Here is a 24708-nt window from a genome sequence, read left to right as displayed (position 1 = left end):
TAGGTTAGCTAGGTATAGAATTATCAGGTTATAAAGTCTCTCTTTTACAATTTAGAAAACATCCTTACTCAATTGTGAGTGGAAAAGAAAGCTGCTCACCTCATGGCCAAGAATAAAGGGGGAAGAGAGAGGGCAGAAGAGAAAAAGTGCCACAGTCATCTTTGAGGAGGACTCCTAGCATCCTAAAACCTCACCCTAGGGCTCATCTCCTAAAGGTGCCACCACCTCCCAACAGCACCAAACTTGGGACCATGTTGCTAACACATGGGCTTTTGAGGACAGTCTGGATCCAAACTATAGCACCTTTGAAGGGAATAAATTTAACCCAACAGATTCCTTGTGATGGTTTAATAAGTGTATAACTGGACAGGGATTTAGCTCAGTGGTGCTACCACCTGCCTTGCAACTGTAAGGTCCTAAATTCAATCCCCAGCACACACAAAAAAGCATAATTTGCATAAATTACAGTCTTAGAACTTAACGAGAGTATAAAAATAAATTTAAAATAGCTTAATTTTTAGTGATAAAACAATAAGAATGAAAAGAAGTAAAAGCCTAACAAATCAAGAACTAAAAACAACATTAATGGAGACAAATATGCCTTATTGTATGAGACCGGTTGAAATTTTTTACTAACAATAAAAAAATATATATTCACATGACCAGAGTGTACACAGCTGACAGATAATAAATTAGACAGATAATAAATTAGAGACCGAGTCTAAAAGACATGAAGACATTCAAACATTACACAATATGAGGATAGCAATTAGAGACTCTGAATAGAGACTTTCACAAATGGAGCAAAAGACATTTTATTAAAAGAAGAAAATTTTCCAAAAATTGAAAAAGGACTAACTCTTTCCAAGAAATACAATATAGAATGCTCAAACCCCAAACACATCATAGTTGAGCTACTTATTCTCAAGGATAAAGAAACAATTCTTCAGAGATCATATCAGAGTAAGTCAGTTTCCTACAGGGAAGGAAAACATCAAACTAGTCTCGGACTTCTCCATTTGGAGCTGTGCTCTGGATATGGAGGAGGAAAGGGGCCCAAGGATACAAGCCTGCCAAGATGTTAAATATGAAGGCAACCAGGAGAAATGCTTAAACCCAAAAGAATAAAGCAATTCTGAGATCTTGGAGGAGGAAATACTTGGTAATGAGGGTCCATCCAATAACAAAACATAACAGAATATCTAGAAGTGGAGCGGCTATGGTGAGAACCACCAGGTTTCTTTAAATGTAGAACTAATGCTAAGCAACTATGGAAATTGCCATTACAGATAGAATTTGAATGCCATGAGGTGAGCAAAATAAAAATAATAACTCAAACATATGGAAGAGGGGACCAGAAATGGAAAAGGTGTGAGAGTAATTATGTTCTCATGTTTTTCAGCAAGAAGCCAACCAATTCTGTTTAAAATTATAATACGTTTTTTGAAATGCAAACACATAATCCTGTTTCTTAATATTTTATGATTTTTTTAAACCTCAGATTGATCATTTGAGATATAATAACTATTACAGTGCAGAAATTTTTCTTTGAAGTTTAACAGTCTTTTTCTTTTTAGTCTCTACTGTTTAATTATAATGTAAATGTATGCTTCGAATAGTACTAGATATGGTCCCTTTTTGTAAATTTCTCTGCATACTTCTTTTTCAGTATTTCTTTGTGTTATTATTGTCAGTGGTGGTGATGGTGGTAAAGCTAGGGATCAAGTATAGTGTCTATATTTTTAAAAATTATTCCATATCCATTTGTTTTACATTATGGAAACACTGTGTGAATTTTCTTTAAACTAGAAATAATGTTTGAAAATGGCTAATCTTGGTTGATATGGATACTTCAAAATATTTTTTCTTGGTGCACTTAATTAGTTAAGTGTGAGTAGAGGGTAAGAAAAAGAGAATGTGTTTGAGGCCATTCCCACCTGCACACATCCTATTGGGGGAAGCTCAGTCAAGGTGGACCCCAAATGACTATGAAAATTTCTTTTCAAATCCATCTTAATGGATCTCATAAGATCACTGATTCTTGGTGAGCATATTATCATGGTCATGGCTTAAGGGATGATTCTCTTTCCACTAGAAGGTGTAGAACAGATTTTGGTCACACTCAAAAAGAGGACAGGAGGGGGATTTTGCTCAGTGGTGCTGCACTTGCCTCGCAGGTGCAAAATCTTGAGTTTGATCCCTGGTACAAGAAAGAAAGACAGGAAGAGGGCAAGGGAGAAGGAGAGGAAGGAAGGGAGGGAGGGAGGGAAGGGAAGGGAAGGAGGGAGGGAGGGTCCATTCCTTTTAAAGAGTATAATTCCATGATTTTTATTATATTCACCAAGTTGTGAAATCATCACCACTAATTCCAGACCACTTTCATTACTCTCAAAAGAAATCCCATACCGATCCACAGTTCACTGCCCCTTTCTCCCTTGTGCCAGCATCCTGACAACCACTAATCTGTTTTGTGTCTATAAATTTTCTTATTCTGGACATTTTATATCAATGGGGTGGTACAAATGTGCTCTTTGTGACTGGTTTCCATCACTCAGCATGATGATTTCAAGATTCACCTATGTGGTAGCATGTGACAGTACTTTATTCTTTTTAAGGCTGAATAATACATCATTGTATGGACACATCACATTTTGTTTATCCATTATCCACTGGCAGATATTAGAATTGTTTCCACAGTTGTTTTGACTAGTATGAATAATGCTGCTCTGAACATTCCTTTACAAGATTTGGGGTGAGCATATGTTTACATCTTTCTTGGATATACTGGTAGGGGTGGAATGGCTGGGTCATATGGTAATTATTGGTTTAGGAACCCAAACACTGAAACTGCTGTCTTCCTCTTTATTCGCAGGCAGAAATGGTACACGGGGCTTTCCAAGCCCAGCGGGCTTTCCTCCTCATGGCCTCTCAGTACCAACAACCCCAAGAGGTAAGAGTGGGTTATGACAGACAAGCTGTTTAGGGGTGGGTAGAGCAAGATGGAAAGCAAGAAACTAAGAGAGTCACTTCCTGTGTGAATCATCCACAACTGAGATGCACAGCGCATGTAGGTTCTGTGTTTGATCTGGAGCATGGTATAAAACATTTCTTCTATCTTCATAACGTTAGTCAGCAAGCTTTTGGAACTATAGATGACATTTGTAAGAAAAGCGATACTACTAATATTGTCATTATCACTAAACTGGTACTGTAAAAGTGGACATCACCAATTTGCAAGGTCCGTTCATTTATGCCATCTGTATCCTCTTGTTTTTACTAGTCTTGTGGCTTTTTTATAATCAAAGAAATTTTTACCACTAATTTTTAGTTCTGACCTTATGGTGCTTTGTTATCAAAGACCATTTGAGTGTATGATCATTTATAATTTTTTGTATGGATTTGATTTTGGTTAGCTCAATTTTGTAAGTAGCATGGGTGGGCAGAATTGGAGTTTCTCGTGTGTCTTTTGTTTCCGGATAATCTAGGGAGTTTCACTGCAGTGATTCATTGCGCCTGGAATATGGCCCAAGATTTTGCTTTTTAATAAGCGCCTACGTGATGCCCAAGCTGCTGGGCCTCATTCTCATTCAGAGATTCTCTCCAATTTTGGATGTTTTGAGAATGAGAATCGGCAGCATGGGCATCAATTAGGAGCTTATTTTTAAAAAGCAGAATCACCAAAGTTAAGGAGAATCTTCACGGATCTGCAGGTTCTTAGGCATATCACAGCTCTTCTTTCTCTGCCGCCAGGAATGTGGACTAACTTTAGTTTTGAACTAACATCACAGGATTTGATGAATGGGACTATGGCATCCTGAAAGGAACATGGTCAGAGCTACCAGTGTGGCTTAGCATGTGGCTGTGTGGACCCCCCCTTCTTACACTACTGCACTCGAGATAAAGTGGAGAGATGTTTCTAAGGGAGGCACGCACTGGCGATGTCCCCTGGAACACTGACCACAGTGTTCCCAGTGTAGACTGGCCCTGCAAGACCAGGGTAGGCAAAATGCAAAGAAGTTTTTTGGCGCCCACATCCTTTTCTGGCCCTCCATATACTTCCCTTTCCTCTTTACCCAGCGCACCATTCTGGAACTTCCATCTGAAAGGAAAGCAGAGGTTGTACCACAGTGGCAAGAACCTTGTCAAGGCCAGGCCTTGCTCTCCCCAGGGTACACCTGGAAGACACATCACACAGAACGTCATCATAAAGCAGATGGTCTTTCCCCGGGGGAGCAATATTGTATCTGAAGCCTTTGCTTCTTCGTTTGTCCAAGAAAAAGAGATTTAACTGCTCTAATTTTAACTCCCATTGGCATCCAGCAGTGGTTTTCGAGCTTTAGTGTTCGTGACAATCCCCTGCAAGGTTGTTAGATCACAGAACACTGGGTCACACTTACAGAGTTCAAGATTCAGTAGGTCTTGATTGAGCCCCAGGAATCTGCAATTCTAAGGAGCCCCTGAGTGACAGAGAAGCGACTGCACCGAGGACCACACTTGGAGAACCTACAATGTGTGGATTGCTGTCCCTTTTATACCTCATGCTCAGATTTACTGCAGGGGCTTTAGAATTTCACTTTCAGCTGTCTGTACCACTACTTCTCAAACTTCACTCTTTGTTTGAACCACATGGAAATCTTGTTATGGTTCAGTAGATCTCAGGCAGGGCCCTGAGTCTGTAGCTCTCACTACCTTCACGGTAATGCTGCATTTACTGATCTGTCACTTCACTCTGAGCATCAAGACTCAAGTTTTTGCACCTGACATCTTCACAAGCATAAGATCCCTTAGTAGCCAAATACCCAACATGTGTTCTTTTCTCCTAACATTTTTGTGTTGGAATAGACTGTGTTATGCTGCAGTAACAAACATCTCCAAAGTCCTGTGGACTTAGAACAGCAGATGTTTATTTCTTGCTCACGTTGTATGCCTGTTGTAAGTTGGCTTGCTTTCTCATTTAGCAGTTATTAAAGAATTGCTCTTGTAATTGTTTAGAGTTGTAAGGGGACTCTGAGTGAAAGGTATAGAATGATTTTTGTTTTCTTTGCAGTGCTAGGGATCAAGCCCAGGGCCTTGCACATGCTAGGCAACTGCTCAACCACTGAGCCATATCTCCAGCACAAAAGGAGGAAATTTTAATAGGAGTTTGGGATGGGGTAGGGAGGACATTTTAGGATAAGAGGACCCTGCAGGGAATGCCTTGGATCCTGCTATTGAAGGTGACCAGTTATACAAGCAAAGCAAAACCAACATTAGTAGTCAACTGTGGACCATATCAGTCACATGAGACTCTAAGCAGAGAACCATGTTCTATCTTTGCCCAGATTTCAGACCTACAGAAACAGAGGTAATAAATGGGTATTTTTTTTAAGCCACTAAGCTTGTGGTAATTTATCATACAGGGACAGAAAGCTTATATGGATCACCTTGATTCCATTCATGATGGACTCTGAAGCAAATTTTTAATAAAGCCATGAGCCACAGATCCACTAGTTCCTCACCTATACCCCTTCATCTATCCCAGGAGAGGCAAGATAAGGGGATTATCTACAACCATGACTGACAATGGTGACGTCCAATTTCAAATTTCTTTTTTTATTTTGGCAACAAGCAACAGATCTTCCACGTTATCTAATATAACTGCTTTCAAATTGTTCAACCATGACCCATAGAAAAATGTATTTTATTTCCCCGTCCAGTTTCACAGAACAAGTTATTCCTGTTGTGTACACAGCATTCTGGTATTTTTCTTTTGGTTCATCCTATTGTTCTGTTCTTCTAGATTTTTAAATTTCATTTTGTTTTTGTTTTTCAGTTTGGGTTTTGATTTTTTTAAGACCAAGCAAGACCCTAGTGAATCACTTTCATGACATGCTAATGGATCAGCCTTTGCATTTCAAAAGCTTCCCTCATTGACATATTACAATACTTGTGACATAAGACATATTACAAAACATTTGCAGAATATCTCATACTATTTTTTCTCCCTTGCAATTTATAAAATAAACCTTTGTGCAAAAAAATGGCCCAGTCCTGACTGTATTATTGTCTAGGAATTTTAGTGAAAATTTATGAAGCCTGTCTTCTTCTAGTTGATAGAAGGATTCTTGCTTGGAAATTTTCCCAGAAGCTCCTACTCTGGCTCACTCAATCATTTGTTTACCTTTCTAACAAAGAGTTATAGAGGAATGTGTTATTTCTAGTCCACAAACAAGGAAAATGATCTAGGACCTGGCTTAGTATCTAGGCCTGGGCCTATTCCTCTACTCATCATCTGCATTCACCTGTTTTCAGTTACTATAATGAAGTGCCTGAGTCCAGGAACTTTTTAAAGAAAAGAACTTTATTTAGCTCACTGTTTTGGAGGCAGAATGTCCAAACAGTGTGGTACTGGTGCTGGCTCTGGCAAGGGACACCCCAGCTATGTCAGATAGTGGCAGATGACATCATGGTGAGATCGTGTGTGAGGGAAAGACCACATGGTGATTCAGGAAACCAGAGAAAAAAAGGTTCTGACTTGTTTTTTTTAATAACAACCCTTTTTCAAGAATTAGCTATGGCCCCACAAAAGCTACCTTCATCCCTGTTTAGGCAACACTCCCAGTGACCCAGTTACTTCACCTCTTGAAGGTCCCACACTCTCTCCATGGTCAGAGGACTAAGTTTCCCACACATGAATCCTTGGAGATAAGTCACTTCACATCTATTCTGCAGCACCATGCAAAGGCCTTTGCACAGACTACACACGAGACTCACACTGCAGAATCACACATGGGAGTTTTATGGCAAAATGGGTTCTTGGCCAGACCAACCAGCCCAGCCCTGGAAGACACCTGGGTAGTGGGGCCCCCTGCTGCTATGCCTGAAGTACATCAGGCGTCTTCCTTCTCTGCTACATGTTCCATATTTTCTCCAGCACTTCTTGCGCTATTAAGGCCTGTCACTTTAACAGCGTGTGTGTGTGTGTGTGTGTGTGTGTGTGTGTATGCTCACGTGTGCATATGCATAGAGTTAATGTACATGGGAAGACAGGGAAATAAACTCACCCTAATTTTACCAGCTTTAGGAAAGATGACTTGTATTTACTACCTGTATGAGCCAGCTTTGTGTCACTATAATGAAGCACACAGCATAGGCCACTTATGAAACAGGAGCAGTTTGGTTTTGTTTTCAGTTGTGGTCCTGGAGGCTCTAGTCCAATTGGTGTGGGACTCTGATGAGGACACTGAATGGCAATAATTGGGAACGTGCATGGGATCAAATCACTCTCATAGTGAGATGGGGAACAGAGATGGAAGGCTGGGGGAGTGCCACAGTCCCTCTCAAGGGCATGCCCCTAATGACATAAGGATTCCCCCACAAGACCCAACATCCTAAAGGTTTCACTACCTCCCAGTGTTGCCGCCCTGGGGACCATGCCTTTATATATGGACCTCTTAGGGAGTACTATCTGTGTGCAAATCATACTATTGCTCTACAGATTTTAGCCTATGCAAAAAGCTAGGAAGCTTGAGTTTTATATTTCTCCACAATTGACAGAGAGAAAGTGTGTGTGTGTGTGTGTGTGTGTGTGTGTGTGTGTGTTTCTCTTCTACTTTCCCACCCCTTGTTTATTTGGACTAGCCCTCTCTTGGTGCTGAGCCTCACATATGCTAGGCAAATGCTCTGCTACTGAGCTACCCCTCCAGCCCCTGGACTCAGCACTTTAAAAGGCCTTTCTGTGTAGGAATAAAAAACTGATTTTCTTTCTTTCTAATGTGTATAGTGTCAGAAAAATAAGAGGAATGGAGTGCTGGAGACTCTTCCAGCACTTCCGCCATCTCTGAGGGATGTGCACACCTTAGCACACTCTCTGCTCAGCATTTACACTGTCAGGATTTGCTAATGCCTGGAGCAGCAATCAAATTCATTGAAGAATTGTTAATTTTAAACTAAGGAAGAAAGCCTAGTGGCACTTGTAAGGACCAAGTTTTCAGGTCAAGGTGGGCTCCCTCTGTGCCCTTTGCCCACCTCTGTGCCCCTTGCCCAGAACAGAGCTGCAAAAATTCCATTCTGTATGACAGTCTCCCTGTATTCTGTTCCTCTTTTTAGGGCAAGCTGTCTTTGGCCATCTCCACCCTGTTCCTGTTCCTGTTTTTATGATCTAAAGATGAATTCTCCCTGCTTAAGATAATCATTGTTCTTTAAAAGGAGAAACTGATTTAGCCAACATAGGTACTAGTCACAGCTTACATAGGTAGCCACTGCTGACATAGGTATTAGTCACTGCTACATATGTAGTCTTTGTTAATTATAGAATTTGTTTAATCAGATGTTCTTTAAAAAGAGGAATTGATTCTGTAAATGTGGGTATTAGTAATTTTCTAGTAAGTGCCCCCCAGTACCCTTCAAATATCCAAGAGTAAGCGAAAGATAAAAATAGCACCTATAAAAAGGGAGAGTATGCCCAACTCTGTATAATCCTGCCTCAAAGATGGGTCTGGGCTCTCAGTCTGAAACTGCTGTGACGGTGACACCCGAGGGTCCAGGCTCGAGCTTGTAATAAACTCCTCTTGTAATTGCATCGGACCTGACTCATTGGTGGTCTTTGGGAACTTTGCGACTTGGGCATGACAGCAGTAACCTTAGGACTTCAGGTAATTATTTAGGATCATGAGAGACCCAGATTACCAGGGAACATAAATATGCTTTGGATTTTAATAAATTTAGTAAATGATAAATGTTTGGGCCTACTTGGATTTGAATTCCAGGTCTACTACACATTAGCTTTTTTATTTCATATGCAAAAATAACAAATTCATCTGTTTCTTAACTTTGAAAACTTCTTTTTGGGGGGTGGCTGTTGGAGAATTAACCTAGCAAAATCCACAAGATGTTTCCACTGAGCCATTCTAACCAAACCAACTTGAAAGGTGGTCCACTTGGGGCAAGGCAGTTAAGTTTCTAGGCCCATGTTCTCTTATCTTTACAGATAATAATTCCTACTTTGTGGTGTTACTGTGAGAATTAAGTGAGAAAAGGCATGCAAGGGTCAGGTACAAAGAGGTCAGTGTTAGCCAGTGTAGTCCAGCTGTTTGGACAAGTCCCCAAATCTTGGTTTTTCATTGACAGTCTTCTGTGGCCATTTGGGGAGCAAGCATCTTCTGTCTTGGGGTCCCTACTGCCTCCAGGTCCTCAGCCATTCACTTAGAAAGAACACAGGATCACGTACAAGAAGAAAGCAAGGCTAGAAGTAGCATATCACCTCTACCTTCACCCAATTTTATAGCTGTTCTTAGCTGCAAGGAAGGCTGAGAAATTTAATCCACTTGCATGCCTGGAAGATTTCACAAACTAAGAGAGCGTCTAACCAGTCTACCAGAGTGAGACACTTAGTTTGGCTATAATGAGGTCTCTCAGTTGGAAATGTATTGTCTTTCTAAAAACTCAGGTAGGTTTTTCAAATTAATATCCCATCTCTCTAACCATTACAATAAAGACAAGAAAGACATTCAAATCTAACAAAAGAGCGTTCTTGATGCATTTGGGTATAAAAAGAAAGATACAGACCTATCTGCACAAGAAACTCAGCTTCTTTTAATTAAATTCATCTTTTTTGCCTCTATAATGTTTTACCGTGTCAATTTATTGTCCAATATTTTAAAGTGCCGAAGTACTCATGTGGCTTTGATCTCAGAACATGCCTTTGGTAAATTATTTGGTGCTAGTGGTAGCTCTGGAAATTGTAAGGGGAAAGCAAACGAATGAATGAAGCCAAACTCCCAAGTGTTTCTTAAGTTCATGCCCAGAAAATGTCACAGCATTACTCAATCAGGGTTGCTGAGTCTTCTTGGAAGATTTAGCCACAATTAGTGCTGCTAAGTTCTGTAGTCAGGGCCCATGTGACGGAGAACATAATACAGTAATGTAATTTGGGCCCTAATTCAAAATGAAATGCCTGCTTTGAAATATTGCTATCAAGTTGGGATTTTTTTTTCTTAATACAAAGGCAAAATTATCTGTTGACTACTACAGTTAATTATACATGCAGAGCAAGTATTTTAATGGATTTTTAAATATAAAATGAAATTTTAAATCCATTTTAATAGACTTTAAAATATATAATTTCTACATTTATCGTTAAAAAGAAAAAACTAGCAGAGAAATATGAAGGAAGATGTTTTCATCCTTTGTATCATGCTCAGTTATATTTTTATTTATTAGTGGTATTTCCCAGTGGTCTGTATGGACAGTTTGGAACAGGAATAGTGCCTTTGAATCTAACCAGTGGCTCACTTTATGTTCTTTTCCAAATTAACTTGATATCTTCATTTCATAAATATGCATAAGTTTCTGCTCTTTCTGAAATTGCTAAATGAGTTGGTTCTCTTCATTACCAACTCAAAAACACCCAAAGGCAATATATAGTTTTAATTTCTAGAGAAGCATGTAGACATAAGCTCAATAAAATACCGGCCAAATATAATCTATACAGAGCAAGTAAAAACTATTGCTTACTGGTACGTGGAGGATTGCTTTTTCGTAACCAGCAGCTGTCTGAGTAGCAGTTCATGTTTTAGATGGAGATGTGAGGCAGAAGGAAGCATTTGCTTTTTATATGAGCTTTTCCACGCATGGCAAGAAAATTATCTCAGTAATTACACCCTGGCCAGCATGCAAAGCCTGCTGCCCATGCTGGATATAAATGCTGCTTAACACAGACCGAAATCCCAGGGAAGGATGGAAAGGCCTCGTTTCTGTGATATCTTCAGAGTCTGCTGGAGTTGACAGCCTGAAGCTACCCAGTCAGAGCTGAATCCCAACAGGAAAGCTAATCATTCGTTTATCAGGATCCAGAAAGGAGATAATCAGAAAGGAGAGTAATTCTGTCATTCTTCTGCCCAGACTGTTTGCTTTAGCAGCATAAAGCTGCAATGAGCCTGTGATCTGTGACTATGGTTTGGTAGCTTTATAGGTATTTAGAAACTCGGGACTGGAGGCAGAAAGGATTTGCTAAGATCCTGTGCCACCGGACTGCCACTCATAGTGACCTTTTTTTTTTAATCTGATAAAGCACATTAGCTCATCTCTCTCTTTGTGTAAGACATGAATTAGATAACAAATGGCTGCCCAAAGGAAGAGAGGTGGTTATCACACACTGGGGATTTGGGAGATTATCTGAGGGGCAAAGGTTAATAAAGAAAGATACTATCCATTGTTTTATCAACTATTTCAAACTAAGTTGGTTAGAATTCCAGACTGCCTTGATGATAAATGCTCCAGGAAGGATAAAACTGTGAATTTGTTTAACTAGGAAATTTTTCATTTTCTATTTACTTACATGTTGGGATCACTTTGGATTTTTTGTTTTTTCTTTTGTTTTGTTTGTTTTGGGGGAGTTTTCTTTTGTTGCTGTTGTTGTTGTTGTTGTTGTTGTTGTTGTTGTTGTTGTTACACAGGGACTGAACTCAGGACCTTGCATATGGGAGAGGGGCAGGCACTGGAACCACTGAGCTAAATCCCTGGCCCCCCTTTGTATTTTTAATAAGGCAATTGTCAACTATTTATCACTCTCCTCTGTGAAGCTAAATGGTTGCTCACTACTACCATAAATATGATCTCGAAAGCTGGAAGGATTACAAGGTTTTCTCTTACAACCCAAATCAAAAATCAGTTTAAAAGGAGTCTGTGAGTCATTCAGCACATCTCTCAAAAGGCTCCAGGAGAGCCTGTTTTGACCTTTTGTTCAGACCTGCCACTTGTTAATCACTCCGGCAGCCTTAACTAAAATCTCCTTTGCAGGACACAAGTTCTTTCGTACAAAGCTGTATATGTAAAAAGCACAGGCAAGGAGAAGGTAATTCCAGCTGGCATTCTGGTCTGGATCTGCTGCCATAAATTACTTAGCAGAGGGCACGGCCCGTTACTTTTTATGGTCATGTTCTATATTTGTGTGTGCTGGGGGAGGGGTCACATGACAGAACCATCATTTGATATTGGTGTTTATGTGCCCCAGCTAGTGAGCGTTCGATTTAAGCTTCACTGTGCAGTACTTTTAGCTTGTATATTTAGTTCTTAATTGAAAATGCAGACACTTCTGAGTACTAAAATTACGAATAATCTGGAGTAAATTTTATATAATTGTCTTTCTGAGGAGACAAACTGCTATACATCCGGCTAATTGAAATGCACAGTGCCTTCCAGAGATTTTTAACATTAGTGAGTCAACATTGCCAGAAAAATAAAGACCAAATTCACTATTTTACATTTTTTCAGTTCCTCTCCTGATTTGCATAGGAGGGAATCTTGATGTCTGTTATTTCTCAAACCAATCAAGAGACAGAAGAAAACATTTAATTTTTCCTCCTATTCTCTACATCCCTTCCCCCAGGGCAGTTTAATATTTAGCTTTCTGGAAGCAAACACCTAGAGAATTTACTTCTTCTTTGATGATGATTCCTTTTCGTAAACTAAACAAGAAAAAAATAAAATGTTCTTGTCAGGTTTTGGTGGATTAGCTGCTTTGAAAACTAGTGTTTCCATATCTGGAATTACTTACATGATAAATTTGCTTGTTAGTAGTTGCTTTAGATCTTTGTATGGCCCTGTTCATTTTACATACTCCAGCCCTCTTTAATTTCCTCAACTCCAGTAATTTATTTCTTACAGCTTTTTTTTTTTGACTAAGCAGTTACTGAATGCCTACTCCGTAGCAGCCAGAGCATTTAACACTCTATATCTACTATTATTTCATTTGTAGTGGACCATACTTTGGAAAAGTTGGGTCCAGTTGACGTTATTTGGCATGACTCATATTCCGGTGTTTTGCACTTGTCTTCAGGTGTTCCCATGCCCCTGCCTTCAATCCTACATCTCCCACCACCATCACCACTCCGCTCTGTTAAGGGACATGGTAACTGCCTCCTAAAGATCTCTTTATGGCCTTGAACTCCTCAGCAACTAGGTAGTTGTCTGCGAAACCACAAGTAGCTTGTTCATGTGTCCCTTTGGAAACTGTTGTGACTGCCTTGTGCATGTTCTGCGTCTCTTCAGCGAGATTCTCAGAGCCTCAAGGATTTTTAGAATTGATGTGTCTCACTTTTATGACATTCTGTGGTCTTCGTAATATTCTACTTGATGCCAAGTTTGATAAGACGAGCTCAGCCTCCTAATAACCTTTGGTTGCTTAAAGGAATAAGAGCTGAGTTAATGGATTCCTGTGCCACAGAGAAAGGAACAAAGGAAAGGACATTTTTATTATCCTACTGTTAAATTTTGCTATAAAAAAAAAAAAACTTGATACTTGAAGGTGTATTTGAAAAAACTGAGGTATTGATGGAGGGGAGTGTAGAACTAGTAAAATCTAAGTCATAAATCTGCCACAGGTTTAGCCTTGAAAGAACCTTTCTTATGGAAATTAAGAGGAAGAACAAGCCTTGTGGTGTTTGTAAGGAATTTCATCTCAAAGATACTACTTCTTTTAGGCACCCTTTTACAAAAGGAGTCCCTCTGAGGGGCCCTGGAGTGGTTCATTTCTAGATGTGTAGAGCTAGCGATGAGAAATGATCACAACCAGATTTGGGTGACAGATGTAGCTCAAGAAGTCAGTGATTGTAGAATATAGGTTCTGGGAAGAGTGTGCTGATTAAATTCACATGGGCTGTGGAGATCCAGCTGGCCTGATACTTAAAAGCTGTTGAAAAATGCGGCAATTAGAGGGATTCTTTCCTATGCAGAATTTTCATGTAAATTGTCAAAAGCAGCGCTTTTTTGAGGCAGTGAGATTGTTGTGAGTGTCCGATATCTGTCCTCTGAAGCAGATAATTGTACAGTTTGAACTACAGAAACTGCAGTGCACGACTGCAGGGTTTCCCATCCCTGTTCAGATAGACTGGCTATACAGAATAATGACCAGCACATCACACAAATTGGATTTAAATGAGTCACATGACAGGAGTCCCATCATTTTATTGGGCTGAATATCCGATAGTTGAATGAGCTCAGGATTCCTGTTGGAAAGTCGTAAATTGGATTATCTTCTCCCAGAGGGACAGGGCTATAATTTGTAACTTCATGTCTTACCAGCTTGACAGCAAATAAAGCACAGACCAGGCAAACTATAAATCATAAAAAGTGAGATACAAATAAAACCTTTACAAGTATTTAAAATGGGAAAATATGGCTCCAAGTCTTAGAAAGTGGTTATAAACACACTGTTCATGGTGATACAAGAGTACCTGATGAATTCTAAGTGCATATTATAGCCATTAAGAGTCCACATCCTAACTCTCCTATCTTGAAACTGTGATGGCTATTGTAAATATTCATCACTAATAATTTTACATCGCTCTTTAGAATTTGCGAGATCTTTTTGTAAAGGTGTCTTGGATTGTACATATTTTTGAAATTCTCTTTGTGGGAAAGTCAGAACCCCTGCCTTTTCTTTTTCTCAACAGCATTTTCTGGCTTGGACAGAGCCTTCAGAATCCTTGTGTAATCCTCTGATACTGTACTTAAGATTGAATCATCCTTTGCAAAACTTATAGCAATTAAAGAATGACAAATTCAAAGAACACACTTCAGAGTGCCTTGGGGAGGGTCCTCTGGTCTTCGCAATCAGCCTGTCTTCCTTCTTCTATCCAACAAGGTTTGAAAAGGAAAAGGAATCAGCCAAGAGCAACAGGAGGCATGTGAGGAAAGTGGGTAGAGACTCACAAGCACATCCTTGTGGCTGGCTCATCAGTTAGAAGCACGGGAGGGAGCTATGAACAGATCATGTGCCTGTGCTCCTCCAAATGTTTTAGCGCAATGCCTCTCTGAACCGCTTAGCTCTTATTTTCTTCTTTGTCCATCATTTGCCGCCTCTGAGACCAAGAAAGCAAAGTGTAAGTGTAAATTAGTAAGAAGACAATACCAAAGAAATAGGACAGTGAAATACAGGACTGCCTGCCCACTTCCAAGTCATCTGGCCCCTTTAACTTCTTTGACTTCTCTCTGTTCCCTTATTTTGACTCAGGTTATCTTAAACATAGTTGTTTCCCCTACATTGACTCATTTTGTTCATATGTTGTCCCTGGCACAAATCAGTTTAGCTGTTGATTTGACAGGGGGTAAATACTTAAAATGACTACCAATAAGCACCAGGGAGGAGCTGCTGTAATGTAATGTGATTATCTAGTACTTCCGAGCAGTGAATATTCGCCCTGTATCCAGTGCTTGTGCTAAGTGCTCAGAAATAAACAGAATGCATAGATTATCCGGGCCAACCAGACTCCCCAGATATTCAGGATGATGAACACCTTCCCCCCAAATCACTTACTAAATGAGTCTCTGACACCCTCCTCTTGTCTTTCTATTTGTAGAAACAAATATACTTGGAATGTCAACCTCAGTTACCTTTTATAGTTAGAAAACCAGAAGGGCTGCAAAGAAGATTCACACCACCATCATTAAAGGCCTCAACATAGTTATTTCCTGACCTATGGATTGGTTATTAAGGAATATGTTTCCCATCTAGACAAGGAATAAAGAATAGGAAAATCAAGATTTCTTGTCTGATATCACTTAGTGACAGCAGAAAAAAAAAAGTGAAGATTTTCCAATTGTAGAACTCGTGCCCATGAATGTATTGATCTCTCTTTGATTTGGCTTTTTTCTCCTTTTAGTGGTGATAAATTTGGGGGGGGACTATTTTTCTGGAAAATAAACTCTGACTTGGTTTTAATCCAGATATCTAGGCTATTTTGTAAATCTGCTAGTTTTTTCTTGGTTATTCCATTTTTCAACTTTGTCTTCATTCTTTGTTAGGTCCTAAACAGAAGGTCAAGCTACATAACTACTGATTTTACTTTTTCTTGCATTTTTTATGCTATTCTTTTTTTTAATGTCATTTGGAACAGAAACATTTGATCCTTTATAGTCATTGTGTTGTGGTCCTATAGCAACCCCGTGTTGCTTCTTACTCAAAATTCTTCTAATCAGTACCATTATAAGTTCCCCACTTGTGTTTCCAGATTACCTCCTCCCCCTCCTCCAGAAACTTATCTAATCAATCATTCTTTTTCTCTCTGCTGGCTCCTTCTGTTTAGTCTACGAACCAAATGAGGTTTCTGACCAAAAAAAAAAAGAGCAACTTCCTTGATGGCCTACACCGTCTCTGTCTCCCCTCCCTCCACGGCCAGACTTCTTAAGAATCCTCTGTCCCCTTGATTTCATGTCCTCACTTCTCTGTCACTTTTCAGTCTCTTGTCCTCTGTCTTCCCACCTTATCATCGTACCAAAAATGACTTTCCCAGCATCCTGCTCTCTTCCTAATTGCTCTTATTCCATTCAGCCTCCTTGAAGAATTTTTACCGCGGACCATCAACTTCCTCAAAGTTTTTTTCTTGCCTTTGAATAATAATTCATTCCAATAATTCATAATAATTCATTCTACATTGTTTATTTTATTTAGTTTATTTTTCTGATTTCCCCTTCCTTCCTCTACCCCTCACATATTTACATCCCTTTAAGAAACCTGTTCTCTCCTTGGTCCATTTCATGGGTTTCCATGTAGTCCTTCACTCCTCTGGTAATGGCGGCAACTGTCTATCAATATTATGGAGATGCTTCTTGACCCTAAGCTCAGTTGTCCCACATGAGTCTCGCGTGTACTTCCTCTAGAACCACTTGCAGCACTAGCAAACACTGTTCTCCCTCCTCATTCTTCTCCCTGAGTGATGGAACCTCAATCTCCCATGTCATTTGAACTAGAAATGCCTGAGCCCTCTTGATTCTTCCTCTTCCTGCACCTCTCACATCCAGCCAGTCTCGTGAGTCCTGATGATGTCCTTGTCATGTGATGTTATCGGATCCTCTCTTCCCACTTGCTCTAATTCTGAAAGGAAGTGCTATAATTTGGGTTTGAAATGGTCCCCAAAACTCATGCTAAAGGCTTGGTTGCCAGCTGATGGGCTTTTGGGAAAGTGATTGGGTCATGATGCTCTAACCTCATCTGTGGAGTAATCCATCAGTGGATTTGTAATTTGAAGGCATTATTGGGAGCTAATGGAAATTTGCAAGGTATGACCTCATTGAAGAGAATGGATCATAGATGTTTGACCTTGGGGACTTTATCCAGTCCATGGCCCTTTGCTCTTGGCCTTTCTGTCTCTGTATTTGTACCTCCCAGCTGTCATGAGGTAAGCAGCTTTCCTCCAATATCCTCTTCTGCCGTGATGCTCCTTCTCCCCTCAGGTCCACAGATGACCATGGCCTGAGACCTGTGAAACTGAACCCAAATAAATCTTTCATCCTTTAAGTTGTTTTTCTCAGATACTTCATCAGTACAATCTAAATCTAACCAACATAGGAGGAAGGGTGAGAGAGGGGAAGGAACAAAGAGAAGAAAGAAGTAAACAAGTAGGAAGAGAGAAGAATGAAGGGGAGAGGGAAAAAGGAAAAGCGAAGAGAAGGACAGGAAGAGAAAGAGATCACCTGATTTTAAATTTTTTAATATAAGGTGTCGCAAACTTGCTGGTATGTTCATCAGTGTGAAGAAGGCCCTGAGTTCAACCCCCAGTGCTGCAAAAAAAAAAAAAAAAAAAAAAAGGAGAAAGAAAATAAATAAAGAACATAAGAAGAGTAAGTTAGAGCAAGTTCTACTACCCATTGACAAACACTATAATATGATGTCTTATAACCAGTCTCTGCCTCAAAGCTCCCTCTCTTCCAGTCTACTCACTATCGCTATTGTTAGAAAGCAAACGAGCAGAAAACAAAGCTAATCAGGAACCCTACCCTTGTTCCCCAATGCCTGTGCAATTGATTCTGGACCACAGAGGATAAGAGTCGAAGACTTTGAAACTTGTTGTTAAATTTAGCCTTTGAATACTTTTCCCAAATCTCCTACTTGGTGTTAAATCCAATATCCCAATCACACTAGACAAAGTTATCTGAACACAAGTGCTTTCTTGTCTCTGTGCTTTTGTTCATGCCAGGGCAGAATGGGCCTGAAATATCCATCTTTCTTTTCCTAATCCGTAAGATTGTCATTTTAATAAGCATGTTGAATTCCATCATTTTATTAGCTGTGCACAGAGACACTGTCTTCCTGCTTTGTCTAGGAGATCAGGATCTAAGGAGGGAAAAGACAGAGTTAAATGTGGTCCATTGTGGTAAGTGCATTACAATGAAGGCTGAGCTGGTGGAGGCCCAAGCTAGCTGGAGGTTAGCAGAGCTGAGGAAGAGGTCACATAGAAGGAACCCCTCGAGCCTCGTCTTGCAAGATAAGCAAGACTCATGTATGGCAAATTGTGCCTAACATATGCGAGAGCCAACAGTGTTTTTTGCTCTGCTGTTCTTACAAGTGGATTAAATCTCAGACATTGTCCCCCTCACCCACACAATGACTCGGTTCTAAATATATTTCTTTTAAACAACAAATTGTTGGATTCTGTTTTTTCATCTAGTCAGTTTCTTTTCTTTCTAATAAGCAAATTTAGTTTGTTCATTCTCATTCTTTGCTGCCTTATTTGTCCATAAGCCTGAGTAAATTTATCTTTATCATTATCATTTCTTGCTTTCTCTTTTCATTTCTGTGGTTTCTGCAGTGATTGTTAAATTGCTTGTTTCTTTTTGAGCTAGGCCAAAAGATAACCTTAAGTGGCCTCGTGTTAACTTTTCATGTTAATGTATTTCCGAAAAACCATTTTAATTGCTTTTATTTATTTCTATTAAATAAACTGATTCTTCCTAGGAGACAAAAGGAATCTTTTATTCCTCCTCTACTATTATCTAAGATTCTTTTGAGGTTCTGCCAAAAATTTCTTTGAGGAATTTCTTTGCTAATTTACCACCATGTTTGTGATGTTATATGATTCCTGCTTACTGCTCTAATTCATTTGTTTTGCAAAAATGTCTTTAAATCTCTATCTAAGCTAAAAATTGTCTCCTATGATGGCGTAATGGTTATGAGATTTTGTGAACGGCTGTATTTTTAACTGGCCGGTTGTTTTCAGTCTTAAAATAGTGTCCTCTGCCTTCAAAGGGCACCGTGATCCTGCTCAAGTGCTATCTTAGCTTCTCCACGCAGTCTGTTTTCTCCTCCAATGTCTTAGGAGAGAAATCTACTTAAATTGTTAGTTATCATTACATCACTAAGTACTGACTTTCATTTTTGTAGCTTTGGATTTTTTTTTTTTTAATTATGTTTTCAAGATGGTAGAGGAGAATGCAGAAGCAAGTTTGGCCCTGGGAAGTCACCCACCCCTGACATTTCTCAGGAGTCTCGTGATATCCAGGCCAAACTTCAGCTCAGGGAATGTTCTGTTATCTGTTCCAGGTTCTATGCTGTCACAGTCTTTTCCCAACTCTATTGGTATTCTTGTCCTTCGAAGCCCGAGGTTATTTGTCTTGCTTTCTAAATGCATTCATTTGTTGGGACTACAATGACAAGGTACCATGAACCAAGGGGCTTACACAACAAAAACTTGCTGTCTCAGTGATCGGGAAGCTGGAAGTCTGAGATCAAGTTGTGGGCAGAGCTGTGAGTCCTTGAAAAAAGCCAGTGAATGCTCTGTTCCAGGCCACTCTCCTGGCTTTTGGTGGTTTGCTGGACATCTGATGTTCTTTGGTTTATAAATACAACAGCCTGATGTCTGTCTTTGTGTTTCCACAGCATTCTCTTATGTGCACATGTCTCTGTTTGCATTTCCCCCTTTCATAAGGATACCATTTGTCTTGGTGCATTGGTGCTGCTATTGGAGAAATCCTAGAGATTGGGTAGGTTAAAGTGAGCAGAAATGGATTTTTCCCAGCTCAGGAGGTCAGGCTGTACAAGATTGAGGGGCCAGCCTCTAGTGAGAGCCTTCTTGCTACAGCATAACAAACACAGTGAAAGGTATCAAGCACATGGGCAAGAAAAGCAAAAGGGAGCCAACCTCATTCATTTATAAGAAGGCCATTCCCATGCCAGTGGCATCAGGCACTTCATGAGGGTGGTGCCATCATGGCTGAATCACCTCTTAAAGGTCCCATCTCTTAGTACTGTTTTATCATAGCATTAATCAAATTTCAGTATGAATTTGGGAGGAAACAAAGAATCAAACCATAGCACTAGTCATACAGGATCAGGAGCACACACAACTCCAGTGTGACCTTAACTAATTACATATTCAGTGACCTATTCCCAGGAAAGGTCAATTCTGAGATCCTTATGGTTAGAACTCCAATTTATGAATGGGAAGGGGGGTGCACAATTCAACCCATGGCACTAGGTTGTTGGGTGATGTTCTACATTATTATCTGGTAGAGTAGCCACAGCTTGGGCCAGTTGTCCTAACGTGTCATGGCTCACATCACCATATACTCCTTTGTGGCCATCACCATTTATTCTCTGTCTCTTTGGAAGCTGTTTATCTTAGTTGCCTCATCCTCCATTAGTGACTCAGGCTAACAACTGATGGAATTTTATGACTAGTTCACTGTTTAGAAAATGTATTATACTGTGTTTGTTCTTGTTTTCTTCATTTCAGATAATTTTATAGATGGTAATACCAAGAGGTATCACCACCTACAAAATTCCTCCTCAGAGCCAGGCATCGCAGTACTCTGAGAAGTTGGGGCGGGAGGATCACAAGCCTGGGTAATAAAGAAAGGGCTGGGACAAACTTATGCAGAGGCTCCAGGTTTGATCCCCAGTACAACAAATAAATAAGAATAAAGAGGAAGATAGAAAAATCACTCCTTAGGAGTCCAAAGTATGTAGCGTAAATAGCATCCAGTGTCCCTCTTTCATTCTTGTCTTGTGTTTTGCACAGTCTCTGAAGATCTTTGTGACATTTGAAGTTGTCACATGCACACACACGGAGCACATGCACTCATGAAGGAAAGATGCTGCTGGTGTGCACCTGGCCACACTCCAGGGGGACAGACCCAAAGTAGGCCAGCGTGCAGGGTGCAGGTGAGGCGACAACCACGGATATACCTGGACTGGGGCCCACTGTTATAGCAAGAGGGTGTTGGGCTTAGGCACCATGCAAAAGAACCAGATACAGGCTCAAAGGAAAAGTATGAAAGTGAGGGGTTCCTACTTTAAGGGGACTGCAGGACCCTGAGAGCATTCTCACATGTCCACCTCCTGCCGCTATGCACAGAGCCCTCCAGAAGCTCCACCAGAAGGGCAGGTCAGAGATTTCCTAGCTCTGATAGTGTTGGTAATATTATTCTCAGACCAGAAAACCCCAGCTCACTGTGCAGCAATAAGAAAAATGGGCCAACTTGTAAACTGTACCAAAGCACCGCGGCGGGGGGGAATCTAACAGCTCTTGCCCCAGAAAATAGCCTTCTAGAGTCTCTCCTGTGTGCCTTCTGTCTGTCTTCTGGCCTCTCCTGTTTGGAGTTGTACAAATCCAGAGGAAAGGGGGGTCCAAGGGAGCATCATGAGGGAGAGGATCCATTCCCTAGCTCGTGTCCTTGGAAGCAGGTCTAGTCTGCTAGTCTGAGATCAGAATCGTTTTTGCAGACCGAAATAAAAAGTGACTGGTTCCCTTCATTCCCCACCCCCACCCCCCAGCTCTTCTCTGATTGCAAGGCTATTTGTGGGCATGGAGAGATAGAAAAGAATAATTTCTAAACCAATTTCAGGAGTCTGCATCTGTGTGTTCGATGCTGGGGTGGGGCCCCCTCTTGAGCAAGGCCTCCTAACGAGCTTCCAGTAATGAATTGTTGGAAGCCGCAGCCTGGCTCAAATGACCGCACGGTGCCTCTTTGTCAGGCCTCTGCCGTGCATCTGGCGGCATTGGTGGGGGTAATGTGATAGGGCTCGCAATTTTAATTTTAACAAAAAATACATCTGTCCTGCTCATTTCAGCTAACAGGATAAATATCACGTTTCATTGCTAGTTTGTAAACACCTCACCTTTCATCTCTCTCTAACACATTTCCTGAGTGGTTGACAAATTGAAAAGGTAAGGAGCATACATCTGGGAGTGCGCATGCGCGTTGTGCCTGTGGAACCGGTCGGAGCATGTGGGATGGACCAGGAAATCTGCCTGGTGGATTTGCCTTGTTTCCTTAGAAACCCCAGTAGAGAAAATGGTTTGGAGAGCAGTCGGCACCTTCCTGCGGACACCTGGAGCCATTGCTATTACAGATGAGGAGAACTGATTGTGTCATTGTCTGGAGATCCACATCCTGTTGCTTCTCTGGCCACACACTGTTCCTAACAAAGACGGTTTCCTTGCAGTGTCTTTGGAAATCACTTTTTATTGGTATGAGATGAACATTCTCTGAAATGATTCCAAACTGCAAAACTCAGATGCTGTATTGTCCAATTTCTCTACTCAGCTGGGAGAGAATTACAGATAAATAAAATGGTGAATAGAAATGATAAATAGATTTTCGATCTTGAGGGCTTTTTTCCCCCCCAGTTCTAATATAAATGGTACAAATACTGATGGCATTTTATGTGAATATTTATAAGGGCCTTTTTAATTCAAAGATCTCAAGATTCTTTTATCACCTGTTAGTTAATTTTCACAGTGTCACGCTAGAGCGCGTGGGTAGTAACGCTACACTCCATGGACAGATGGAGCCGGATCAAAGCCCGCAGATGTTCAATTACAGAACTCGCCAGAGACCCACAGTGATCACCTCAACTCTTTCCAGCCCAAGGCACAAGCCTCTGGTTCCCAGTGCCACCCAGCTCCCCACAGCCAGGCTTGCTAACCAGTGACACCCCAGCCCTGAGGGAAGGAGGGAGCATCCCGAGGTCAGGTCGGGGCCCAGCTCTGAGACAAAGTGGGATGGTGGCTTTGGGACTCAGCTCAGCACCCTGGGCCTCCACAAAAGCACCCACCTCCCACCCACTCCTTCTTTTCCTCCTCAGCCCCATGTCTGCTCTGGGCCAATTTCCAACAGTCCTGCAGAAGGGCTCACCGATAACTAATGGAGTTAGTAATTATTAATAAGGTCACACTTTCCCAAAATGTTTGTGCATTTTAAAAGGAGACTCTAAATGCCAGCCAGGTCCCCCAATGCTGACTCTTTTCCCTATTTCCAGGGCTCTTTCCCTTCTTTGTAGGGAACCAAAGACTGATGAGACCCTCGGGCAAGGGGCCCTTAAATGCTTGTCCTGGGAAGCCTGGAGGCTTCCCAGGAGGCAGGTGAGGGAGGAGTGGGTAGAGGAGGGCCGCCTTGTGTCCCCAGGGCCCGCGTGAGGCTCTCAGGTGATCGAGTGAATATTCAGCAAATATCGCCGGGCTTTTAAGGCTGCCTTCCCTTTTGCACAGCAGTCTCCCTTTTTTGTGAAAGCGTATTCTAAAGGAAAAAACAATAAAACAGGAAAAGTCTACAAAACAACAGGAAGTAAATCTCCAGGAGGTTGTGACTATTGATAATTTAAACTCATTTTAAATGTTTTCAAGGGACTAACAGAGATATACTCTCAGTTTTTAACTACAGCCAGAATATCATGAAAAGACTAAAAACATTCCTTATAAATCAATTTCCAAATACCATTGCATGAGATCTTTTGATCATTGAAGGGTAGGGACCTGCATGGATCTGAACCAGATGAGGTGGCGCACACCTGTCTTCCCAGCACTTGGGAGAGGCTGAGGCAGGAGGATTGGCATGAGTTTAAGTCCAGGCTGAAATACATAGTGGGAATGTGTCTCAAAAACCAAAAATAAAGAAATCTCTCACCTGCTCTGTGCAGGTGACCCAAACGCTGACTGATCACCCTCCCCCTTAAGATCCAAGTAAGACTGGCTGGAGGCCATATCCTGTGGACCTCTTGCCACGAAACTCCTGGCCCCTCTGTCTGCAAGCTAAGCGGCCACAGGACACCTGCCGCCCAGTTCTGCTCACAGAACCCAGCAGGTTTTCTGGATTTCCTTGACATGGGCAGCTGCAGGTTTAAGCAGCAATCCTGGAACGAGGAGCTGTGCACCTCCACCCCCAGTGCTTTTTACTTTCTCCCCATTCACTAGCTCAGCTTGACTGTTGGCTTTCTCACTGTGTGCCCAGGCTGAAGACAGAACAGAGAAGAGAGAACCTCTCCCCATCGTGTTTATGGGAGGCTCTGCCTCTTTTTTTTTTTTAATTGCTGTATCCTTGTGATCCAGTAATTATGTTCATCCTGGGGAGTGAGCACAAACACGTATGGCATCCTCTCCCCATCCTCCCATCTTCCCCCTTCCTCAGACCCCCTTCCCATTCCCACAAAGTCTACCTCCCTGTTTCCTATCATCTCTCTTTCATTTTGCTCTTTACATTATTTGTGTTTGGAGTTCTCACATAAGAGAAACCACCAGTATGTAACCTTCTGTGTCTGATTTATGTCCCTTAGGGTTATAGTGTCTGGTTTCCCACAAATGACTCACGTTGTACTTCCTCGAGGCTAATTAGTACTTCTTTGTATATAAATACTGTATTTCCTTTGTCCATTTGTCTGTTGATGGACATGTAGTCTGCTTCTACAGTTTAGCTCTTCTGCTGCTGTAAACGTGGACTGTTCCTCTCAGATCCCCCACTTCCTGTCACCGTCACCCTTATGGTCAGCTTCTTCCATCTCCTACTAAGTCCCTGACACGTGCCGTCAGGCTGGACTCTGCTTCTGACTTGGTCTGTCCCCTGCTCAGGCTCTCCCCTCCCTGCCAGGTTGGCCATTCTAAACTTGTGAACAGGCCACTGCTCTGCTTGAAGCCCTTGCAGGGCTCCTTACTAAGCTCCACATTCTGCAGCGTGGCA

At 41.2% G+C, this 24708-nt stretch overlaps 1 protein-coding gene across 1 annotated transcript in view; it reads left to right on the top strand.

Annotated features, from left to right (window-relative positions):
• The window catches only part of Cap2 (cyclase associated actin cytoskeleton regulatory protein 2), a 149002-nt gene that overhangs the window by 65906 nt on the left and 58388 nt on the right, over positions 1–24708 (top strand). The window contains exon 4 of the mRNA XM_010622909.3: positions 2873–2950. Within this exon, the coding sequence (XP_010621211.1) occupies positions 2873–2950 (78 nt within the window). The remainder of the gene's footprint in view (positions 1–2872; positions 2951–24708) is intronic.

This window comes from Fukomys damarensis, unplaced genomic scaffold (assembly GCF_012274545.1).
Source record: "Fukomys damarensis isolate Sample0158 unplaced genomic scaffold, DMR_v1.0_HiC HiC_scaffold_10, whole genome shotgun sequence".
NCBI lineage: Eukaryota > Metazoa > Chordata > Mammalia > Rodentia > Bathyergidae > Fukomys > Fukomys damarensis.
The sequence above is the reverse complement of the archived record's forward strand: the minus strand, read 5'-3'. Positions and strand labels throughout refer to the sequence as shown.